An 11,274-nucleotide genomic window follows, 5' to 3' on the forward strand; every position below is an offset into this window, starting at 1 on the left:
AGATCAGTGAGATTTGTGCTGAGGAATAGCTGTGGATGAGTGAGAAATTCAAGACTCAGCAGAGATCCACAAATTATCTACATGGACCAAAAGGGTTTTAAGCCATGTTTTGTCCTTTTTAAAAGTGAATGTATGGGACCCTCATGTGGAACCCAAACCCATTTGTGTCAGCATGATATGAAATGAAATCCCTTTGTCACAAGCAGGTCTTAGCACATTTAGGGTGTGGCTGCTCTCTTATTCACCCTAGTTATTGCTTTGAGTAACAATTATCTATTTTTCTATGTCTAATATTTGTCTTTCTATGTTCTTAGAAAACCATATGTACCTATTTGAAGGTAAAGATTATTCTAAAGAGCCCAGTAAGGAAGACAGAAAATCATTTGAACAACTGGTGAATCTTCAGAAAACTCTTTTGGAGAAAGCAAATCAGGAGGGCCGGTCACTCCGAAAGAAAGGCAGTGTAAGAACTGTTAATTTACAAAAAAACATAAATTCTTTCAAACCATCATCCTAAGAGAATGAAAAAAAAAAAAAGATGCTAGGATCATTTTGTTCTCTTAAGATGATTTATTAAGAAGTACATATTTGTTGAATGTAATAAATAAACTGAACCCTAGTATAAAAACCATGCAAAATGTTGTAATAAAAACATGAATAAGGTGAATGTATTGTATGATTTGATGCAGGTAAAAGCATCGTTATTCCTCTAAGCCACCCTAAAGGGGCCATCAAATCCCGACATTGACAATGGTGACCCAATACCGTAAACAGAAGATGGCAATCATAAATGATACCTGTAATGTTCACAGTGTTTGGTGCCTGCCATGTGCTCACTAAATGCCAGATACTATTGCAATAATCATGACATTGAACTATTCTGTTTGCAAAGGAATTATGTAATAGGTTTGTAGAAAGATTGGAATTAAAATTGGCTAAACTGAAAATGTCATCGTGTGGGGTATGCTTTCAATCAAGAGAAAAAGTTGCTGTTCTGCAGTACCTTGTTCGTAATGAATCAAAATGACTGTACCTGCCATGCCAGTACTTTGGCTAAGTTTAGCACACAGTGGTCACCGTGCCTATGAGATGTATCATATGGACAGTAAAGTGAAATGTCTTGCCAGTATTTCCCACCATACAAGGTGGCTTGGAGATGCATGGTTTGTGAAATACTCAGCATGTTGCTTTTGTGCAGAGTGCTTCAGGGGTCAATGAGACTCATGGAGGAATAGGCGGCTTCTGACTTTTCTGGTTGTGGGTCTTTTCTTCCTAAGGTTCTTATCCCAGGCCTTGTGGAGGGATCCACCAAAAGGAAGCGTATACTGAGCCCAGAAGAACTGGAGGACAGACAGAAGAAAAGACAAGAAGCAGCAGCCAAGAGAAAGAGACTAATAGAGGAGAGGAAGAGGGAAAAGGAAGAAGCTGAACATAAGAAAAAGTATGTCTGCATTATTAACTACACTCAGGATCACAGTTGGGGTTTTTGGTTTTTTTAGGGGGTGGGGTTTAGTGATACTGGTGTTTGAACTCAGGATCTTGTATTTGCTAGGCAGGTACTCTACCATTTGAACCACATCCCCAGCCCTCTGGATCATAGATGGTAAACAAGTCCATTCTGTATAATGAGTCCATAGCTAACATCATGTTAAAAACACAGAAAATGTCTGTCAAGTTACCAGTACCTGTCTGTATCAGAATATATCTATTTTTTTTCTTTCTTCTATTTTATCATTTTTACATTTACTTACATGTGTGTACATTGTTTGGGCCACCTCCCTCCAGAATGTATTTTTAAAGATTAAACATTTAGTCCTTTAGTGAGAAGCCCTGAGAGCCTAGGGCAGAGAAGATACACTAAAAGAAAAAGTTTTAAATTTTTATTGTAGCTGTCTGACAAGGAGTCGTTTACTTAACAGTCGCTTTTAGTCATGTTCTTGAAGAACAGGGAAATTTGGTGGATACTCACTATTGAACTGTAGTCAGGAGGCAGTTAGGCTAATCAGTAAGACTTGTTTATTTACAAATAAGCAGAAAACATCAATCAGGGTGAGTTTCTAATTGCATTTCCACTTCACAGTCATTGTTTGTGAATCGCAGTACAAAGTGTGCTCCAAGGGAAGATTAATTTCCTTTTCTCTCTGGCCTATTGAAGGATGGCCTGGTGGGAATCCAACAATTACCAGTCCTTCTGCCTGCCCTCTGAGGACAGTGAGCCTGAGGACCTTGAGGATGAGGAAGATGAAGATGCTGCTGAGCTAGATGGTAGAGACCCAGACTCCACCTCCATTAAATATGTTATTGGTGATGTCACCCACCCACAGGCTGGGGCAGAAGATGCACTCATCGTACACTGTGTGGGTAAGAGAAGTGGTCTGGAAACCAGAGGATACCTTAGTCTTCATGGGGCTAAGAAATGGGGAAAATGAGGCAAAATTGTGACAAAGGGTGATGGTCCCAGTGTAGTGTTATACAATCAGGAAAGCATGGATTTTAGAATCAGGAGAGAGAATTTAACTCTTGGCTCTTCCCTTTAACTGGTTGAGTTAGCCAACCTCCCAGAGCCTCAACTTCCTTGTCCATATTAATGGGATAATATTTGCTTCATCCTATGTACAGGTTTATATGAAGGTGAAATAAGGCCACATGTGGAATGCAAAAGCATGCTTTGAGATAAAAACAAAACTCCAAGTGTGTTCCCCCTCTTGACCTTTGCACTTTGTATTTCCTATGCTTGGAACCCTCTTTTTTTTTTTTGCAATACTGGAGTTTGAACTCAGGCACTCTACAGTTGAGCCATGCCTCCATTCCCCCTGGAATCCTCAACCCTTTTTCTCCCAAATACCCACATTGAGCATTGTTCAAATGTCTACTTCTCAGAGAGGTCTTCTCTAATCACCTTATGTAAAACAATCTCCATTCCACCTCTTTTATTCTCTATCCTCTTTCTACCCTATTTTTATTGCCAGGTGTATCAATACCTGACATATTAGCGTATATACTTGTTTATTTGACTACCAATGCATTAGAAAGTAAGCTTCATGGAGCAGGGTTATTTTTTTTGTCCACTGCTATAACCCTAGTGTGTAGAATAGTGCCTGACATGTAGTACACACATCTGTAGTATGAAAGAGTGTAGATTCAAGGTACTGAACAGCAATGTTAGTACCAGCTTGAATAAGACCTTTAACTTTTCTTATTCTTACCTGTGGCATGAGAGTGTGTGCAGAAGTAATAACCAATGCCCACCCTGTTAAGTTCCATCTACTATCCATCCTTCCTCAGTCACCTCCCAGGAGTTACAGTGCACCAGAGATTCTGCTCATTTAGAACACTAATTTTTGAGGTGGTTTCCTGTTCAGACAGCCATGTGTGGCCTCCCAGAAATCCTAAACATATTTAGAAGTCCAACTAGGTATTCCTAGGAGATCAGATATATTTTACTTACCTTTGGAAAATCATTCTTCCTCAGCCCATTTTGTGTGCCTTTGGTTTTTGAAATTGTGGGCTGCATTTTGCCTCCTATAGATGAAAATTTTCTTTTTCTTCTGTCAGATGACTCTGGCCGTTGGGGCAGAGGTGGTTTATTCACAGCTCTGGAAACACGATCAGATGAGCCAAGAAAAATATATGAGCTAGCTGGGAAAATGAAAGGTAAGAAACAAAGCAGTGGGGAGGGTCAGGGATGGAATAAGACAGGAGAGGACACTTAAGATAGTATCAGGTGGGTTGCAAAGCACTGGGTAAGTCAGGAGACCTGAATGGAGCCTGAGTTTTTCATCAACTAGCTAGTTATGTGACTGTGAGACAGTCTTTGTCCTTTCTGTGCTTGTTTCCTCACATGTAATTTGTGAATAATTGTTCTACCTACTTCATGGGACTATATTGAGGATAATGAATGTGCAAGTATTTTGTAAAATGTCAATCGCTGCATGCTTCTTAAGGTATTAGAATGAAGATTACCTCATTGTTCCCAGCTCATCCCATCTTCATAAGGGAATATCTCATGAAAATGTCAGAGCCCTTAGAGAGAAATCAGACATGCTATTAACAGGCTAACAACAGCTCGAGTTTGGTGCTAAGGGGAAAGAGGGTGTGCTGTGAGATCACTATAGCTGGAGATTCAACATTTCTAGAAACAGAAGCTGTTTGGAGCCAGGGGAACTTGGAATGCTAAACAAATATTATCCCTTGAACAGATCATGCTAAGGGGAGGTCACTAACGGTAGAGGGAGGGTTAAAGAAGGAAGTTAACGTGAATATGATTGGTGTACTTTCTGTACAAGAATGAACATAGAATTTTTAAACATGTTGAAATCACCATAAGAAGGGAAGTAAAGTAGAAAGGAGAAAAATAGAGGGGATGAACCAATTCAAGAATGAACCATACATACATGGAAATGTCACAGTGAAACTCCCTGTATATATTTTATCTTAAATAAAAATGTCTTTTTTTCAAAAATGGAGAACAAGAAGGTAAAACAGGTCCTGTCTATGGGTTGGCACCAGTGGGAGGGGAAAGATACAAGGAAAGGGTGTAGGAGGGTGAATACGGTGGATATATGTATTCATCTATGAAAATGGGAAAATGAGACCTGTTGAAACTATTCCAGGAGTGGGGAAAGGGGTGATAAAGGAGAATGATAGAGGGGGTGAATTCAGCTATGATATATTATAAGAATTTTTGTAGATGTCACAATGTAACCCCAGTACAACAATAATAATAATAAAATACTGTTCCTTGACACAGAAAAGGAAAAGCACCTGCTTTTACATGTGGAAATCATAATGGGGCAAGTAGATAAAATTGTCATTGTGGTTTTCTGGGGGAGTTGAGAGATCAAAGGGCCTGTCCAGTAGAGAAGGGCCCTCCAGCTCTCTTAGGATTTTTTTTTTTTCGAATTCTTCTGCCCAGTTCTTTATCCTCTAGAAAGGGATATAAAGACATAGAATGGATACTCTTTCTAGTAAAGCAGAGTGCTGAGAGAAGGTCTTAGTATGTGTAGAAACAGTCAGCTCAGACACTGATTGAGCAGTTGGAAAAGGAGAGAACTGGGGAGAGGTTAGAGCCAGAGTTGCAGACAAAAGAGCCCCTGCTTGGAGTCCTTGTTTGAAACCATGGCAGAGAACAACATGGAAAACTTCACTTAGGAGCTGATGCAAGAAGGGGTTATCAGAAAAACAAGAGAACCTTGAGACGGTAGTGTTTTGAGGTAAAGGTTGAATAGCCCTTATGCAAAATGCTTGGAAGAGTTTCAGATATTTTTGGGGGGTGTTGGGGTAGAATATTTGCATACATAATAAAACATTATAGGGATGGCATCCAAGTGTAAACACAAAAGTCACTATGTTTCATATACACCTTAGAAACATCTCCTGAAGATAATTTTATACAATATTTTTAGTGTACCTGTGTTGTTTTGTTTGTTTGTTTGTTTGCTTGTTTTGCAGTGCTGGGATTTGAGCTCAGGGCCTACACCTTGAGCTACTCCACCAGCCCTTTTTTGTGATGGGTGTTTTCAAGATAGAGTCTTATGAAACTGTTTGCCCAGGCTGGCTTTGAATCTCGATCCTCCTGATCTCTGCCTTCTGAGTAGCTAAGGATTATAAGAATAAGCCACCGGTGTCTAGCTAGTACACCTGTATATTGATTACAGTCCATCACATGAGGTTAGCTGTGGAAGTTTCCACTTGGGATTTCATGTCACAGCTCAGAAATTTGGATCTTGGAGCATTTTGGTTATTTGGATTAGAAATGCTGAACATTTACAAGGGAAGAGAGGATGTAAAGAAGGCAAAGTGGTCTGCACTGAAGTAAGGGTAAGAACTGGGTAAGAAAAGGCCATGGGATTTGACCCAAGATCAGTCACATGACCTTGGAGCACTTTAGTGAAGACCTGGTTACACAGATTTACAGTAAGGAAGTGGAGATGGAGTGTTCCTCTTCTCTGAAGAAGGATTAAAAGAGGGCACAACAGAAGGAACGAAGCTGGGCTAGAAGGGATGAAGCTACCGGGAAGGCAATGAAGGTTCATTATAGGTAATGAAAGTTATCTTGGGTTGAATTAGAATAGGTAAAGAGAAATGGCAGGAGATTCTCCTAACAGAGTCTCATTCTGTTTGGTTCCCCCACAACACCTACCATTCCCAGGATGTGAGAATTGAAGGATCCAGGCAGTTATACATCCCATGTTCATAAACCAAGCAGGCCGGGGAAGGGGGTTCAGGCCAAGAGCAGAGAAGAACTACATTTTGAAGGGAGGTTTGGCCGTGTCATAGGAGACCATAAACAGCCTTTCTAGGGATATGCCTTTCTAAGTATCCAGTGGATAAAGGCTAGTCACTGGGAAATTTGATGAGAAGAATGCCTTAGCACTGCTGGTATTTTAAAATGACTTAAGAGTTTGGGGTATGCAGGATATTTATCATTTTTGTTTGAACAAAAAGTTCAAACTGGGTTTTGTAAAGATCAGAATTATATCAGCACATTTGTCTATAGCCATTAGTTTAATTTGATTTGAATGGGATAGGAAAATTTATACATAGAATTAGAACTATTAGAATGCAATGTTTGAACGACTGAAGACAGAGACTCCCAGGGGAATTTCAAACTCATGAAACTCCTCCCCACCCCATGTCCCAGAGGCCTCTGGCCTTTGTTCCTTCAGAAGAACATTGAGTTAGGAGAGCATCAGAATTCTGGACAGAAGCAAGTGAGTGCCTCTCTAAGGCGGTGCCTGAGGGCAGGAGCTTGGGAAAAGGCTGTGAAAGATTGAAGGGATGTGATTAGAAGGGCTGGTGGAGTAGCTCAAGTGGTAGAGCACCTGCTTAGCAAGTATTAGGCTCTGAGTTCAAATCCCAGTGCTGCCAAGAAACAAAAATAAAAAAATCTGATTAGATTTGGAAAAGAGAAGACACAAGAGGATTCAGAATAGGCCACCTTCAGTTGGACATAGTGAATTCAATGTTCTCTTTGCTACTTCTCTCTTTTTTTTTTTATCACAGACTTGAGTTTGGGAGGTGTCCTTTTATTTCCTATTGATGATAAGGAGTCCAGAGACAAAGGGAAGGATTTGGTAAGTAAAAAATCCACATTACTTTTCAGCAGTGAAGCTTGGGTCACATCAACTTCTCTTGAAACCTCTCCTACCCCCACCTACTGTACTAATACAGTAGTTTGCCAGGATCGCCATGACAGAGCATCACAGACTGAGTAACACAAACCATAGAAATAAATTTTCTCACAGTGCTGGAGGCTACAGGACCAAGATCAGAGAGTCAGCAAGTGTGGTTGCTCCTGAGGCCTCTCTTCTTGACTTGTAGATGCCTATCTTTCTGTGTGTCCAAATTTCCTCTTCTTAAAAGTACATGAGTCAGGTGTGATTACAGCCCACACTAAAAACCTCATTTTTAACTTAATAATCTATTTAAAGACTGTTCACATACAGTCACTCTGAGTTACTGGGGGTTAGAGCTTCAACATATGAATTTTGGGAGAACATAATCTACCCCTTAACAAGAAGGAAGGTTGGGCAATACCCTTCACTTCACTTCTCTGTGTCCCAGGGCTAGATCCATCACAGCCCCCAGAGCACTGCCCTCTACTTCCTCTCTGTCCCTGGCCTAGAAAGCAGGAGACTCCATGTACAGGAATTCTTATTTGTTTTTTTATCCTTAGTGCCCACATGGCATTGTCTCATAGGAAATGCTTAAAGAACATTTACTGAATGAATAAGAAGGCATGATGCTCTGAGGGTTACATGAAATTCTGTATAAAAGATTGTGCTTTCTAGCCAGCAAAGGAGAAGAACCAATCTATCCCCCATAGCTATTTATTTGCCTGTCACTTGGAATATCTGTAGGGAATTTTACTTACCACACCTACGTTGCTTTCTCCAGGGGCTTAATTCATATTTGAATTCTTCACACTTTAGGGTATTTAGAAAGTATATGTTTTAGTCTTTGGTTTTAACATATCTTTAAAAGAGGAAGAAAAGCTTATATAGAGTTACCACAAAATAAGATGAACCAATTATGAGAGGGCACAAAGTCATACATTTAATAGGACATTTAGTAGGATGCTGTTCAGGCAAAGCATCTAGTAGAAATGGAGCCAAGCTCTAGTGGCCCATGAAACACTGTGTCCCTTCTTTGAGGTCACTTGGGGCTGTTATGTGTTAGGTTCATTGTTTAACAGTTACTCTTCCTAGTTGGCGTTGGTTGTGGCTCAGCATCGCGATCGCTCCAATGTCCTATCTGGCATTAGGATGGCAGCCCTAGAAGAGGGCCTAAAAAAGATATTCTTAGCAGCAAAGAAGAAGAAAGGTGAGCTTTCCCATCTGGAGGAGATGAATTTCTGTTTCTAGTCATGTGATATGGCTTTCGAAGGGAGGTGAGGAAGGTCAAGGTAGGTGAGGTTTGCATGGTGAAGGTAAGTCACACAGGTGATACCCTTATCATCTTGCATTTGTGTAGTCTCTTTGCCTTTGCAAATCAGTTTGCATCCAGTATCTCTGTGGACCATGAAATTTTATATAAAAGATTGTGCTTTCTAGCCAGCCATATAAGCAAAGGAGAGGAACCAATCCCCCTCTGCTATTTGCCTGTCACTTGGAATACTTGTAGGGAATTTTACTTACCACACCTACCTTGCTTTCTCCAAGGGCTTAATTCATATTTGAATTTTTCACACTTTAGAGTATTTAGAAAGTATATGTTTTGGTCTTTGGTTTTAATATATCTTTAAAAGAGGAAGAAAAGCCTATTTAGAGTTACAACAAAATAAGATGGACCAATTATGAGAGGACAATGTTACTGGATATTTTTGATCATGATTTTAAGACAAGGAATCAGACAACTAGATGAAGTCACTTATTCATGAAGGGTTGAGAAATGTGATTAATTGTATCTCTTAGAGAATCATAGTCCACCATAACAGTAGTTCTATGCCAAAAAGCATGGATTGTTTCTAAACCCAGTATGTCTCAGTGTTTGTCAAATGGTTTGGCTTATTATAGACTCTGCTTGACTATGAGTCTGCCATCAATCATATTCTATTTTTGTTGTATCCCCAGCCTGTGGGTCCTTGTGTTCAACAGAATAACTTAGTTTTTCCTTATCACAGTCCTTTCCCAGAATATTTTTGACATGGTAATTGTGTACTTCAAATATTTTTTACCCATCAATCATCTTTTGATGAGTGAAGGCATCATGATCTATTCTTTTCTTTTTAATAGCAAGCGTTCATCTTCCACGCATTGGACATGCCATGAAGGGTTTTAACTGGTATGGTACTGAACGACTTATTCGGAAACATTTGGCTGCGAGAGGCATCCCAACCTACATGTATTCTTTTGTAGTCTTAATAGTATGTTCTCTCCAATTCTAGAGGAATCATGTGTTATGTTTCTTGATATTGCTGATTAATCCAAGGCCTCATCCTTTCCTGCCATGTTCTTTACTCTGCCATCTTCAGTGAGACAAAAACTTAAGAAGCACTGTCTAACTTGTACATATCCTGTGTATACACCTAAGGAGATAAACCCACCTGAGTATTTCTGGATGCCAAGAGATAGATTTAAAGATATATGTAGGGGAATGTTAATTGAACAACTGTATTTTGGTAAAATACTTAGGTTGCTTTTTTTTTTTTTCTTTTGGCAGTACTGGGGTTTGAACTCAGAGATTTGTGCTTGCTAGGCCACGCTTGACTACTTGAGCCATACTCCAAGCCCTTTTTGCTTTAGTTATTTTTGGAATAGGGTCTCATGTTTCTGTCCTGTCTCACCTAGAGAATGATCCTCTTATTTATGCTTCCAGTGTAGCTGGAATGACAGGTATGTGTCACCACACCCAGCTTTTTATTGGTTGAGATAGGGTCTCACTAACTGTTTGCCTGGGCTGGCCTTGAGTGCAATCCTCCAGATCTTTGCCTCCTGAGTAGCTAGGATTACATGTTGAGCCACTGTGCCCTACTTGTTCTGAATATTTTATTATCTCATCACTTCTCTAGAGATCCTTCAGATATATGGACTAAGGCCTAATTCTAAGTACTTCACTCTGTTCACTAAAATAAATGATTAATTTAAATACATGAACTATTTATTTTGAGATTTCTCTGATTTTTTTTTTTTTTTTTTCAGTTCTGGGGATGGAACATAGAGGGCCTGTCTCATGCTTAGCAAGTTCTGTGCCACTGAGCTGCACTCCTAACCCCTTTTTGGTATATTCTGAAGAGGCAGTATGAAATTCGTTCTGACCATTAAGTCATAGTCTACTTTAGGTAAACTATTATTTTCTCAATTTGCTGTGTAAATTAGCATTTTTGAGCCATTATATGGCATCCAAAGTCACTAGAAGAAACCAAGTTGACCCCTCCTTCCATATGTAATCATAGAAACTCCATTGTATTTACTTAGGTCTTTACTGAGGTTAGTTCAGCAGTGATACTCTTCAAGATACTTGAATCATAGCTGGGTGTGGTGGCTCATGCCCATGATCCTGCCTACAGGAAAGGCCATAAGTAGGAGGACTGTGGTCTGAAACCAGGCCCAGGCAAAAATGTGAGATCCTATCTGAACAATAACTAAAGCACAAACTCAAGTGGTAGGTACAGTGCCTGCCTATCAAATACAAGACACTGAGTTCAAACTCCAGTACTACCAAAAAAACAAAAAAGAGAAAAGATACTTAAATGATTAAAAACTTAGTAGAAGTCATGTTTTATGTGCCTAAAACATTTAAGCAGATGACTCTGAAGAGTTTTAGTACAAGAGATAAGTAGCAGTGATGAGTCCTAACAATATTGGAAGTATTTATGGCACAGAAAAAAGAACTAAGACATACTCCTAGAATGGTGATTTCCATATTACTAAACTAGAGAACTAGCAGTTTTGGAAAAGTTGAATTTAACACTGTAAAATGTCTTCCTTGACCATCCTTATCAGATATTACTTTCCTAGAAGCAAGGCTGTTATCCTTCATTCACAGTCCTCATCTTCAACATAGCTGGTGCCTTAGCAAAATCTTCCCAGTGTTAGATCCAGTCTCTAGAAACCAGCTAGTAAGACACTTGCCCAGAGTGACTGTCGTACAGCATTTCAAGAAGGAGTCTGGACCTAGTGGATCTCTGAGACAGAAGGTTTTCTGAATTCTAATTTGTTCTCCTGGATGTGTTACTCTGATCTGGTACCTGTCATACAGCAATTCTCCACTTTTTTGGGAAAGTCCCTTGGCCTCAGTTTGCATGACTGCTTGTATAACAATAAATTTTCT

The 11,274-nt window shown here is 39.6% G+C and overlaps 1 protein-coding gene across 1 annotated transcript in view; it reads left to right on the plus strand.

Annotated features, from left to right (window-relative positions):
- The window catches only part of Chd1l (chromodomain helicase DNA binding protein 1 like), a 55,995-nt gene extending 44,976 nt beyond the window's left edge, over positions 1-11,019 (plus strand). The window contains 8 exon segments of the mRNA XM_020180180.2: positions 315-463; positions 1,278-1,441; positions 2,156-2,361; positions 3,556-3,654; positions 7,006-7,076; positions 8,211-8,325; positions 9,237-9,345; positions 10,947-11,019. Of these exon segments, the coding sequence (XP_020035769.2) occupies positions 315-463; positions 1,278-1,441; positions 2,156-2,361; positions 3,556-3,654; positions 7,006-7,076; positions 8,211-8,325; positions 9,237-9,345; positions 10,947-11,019 (986 nt within the window).
- Positions 11,020-11,274: the final 255 nt, after the last annotated feature.

The sequence above is a fragment of the Castor canadensis genome, chromosome 12 (genome assembly GCF_047511655.1).
Source record: "Castor canadensis chromosome 12, mCasCan1.hap1v2, whole genome shotgun sequence".
In the NCBI taxonomy this organism is placed as follows: Eukaryota; Metazoa; Chordata; class Mammalia; order Rodentia; family Castoridae; genus Castor; species Castor canadensis.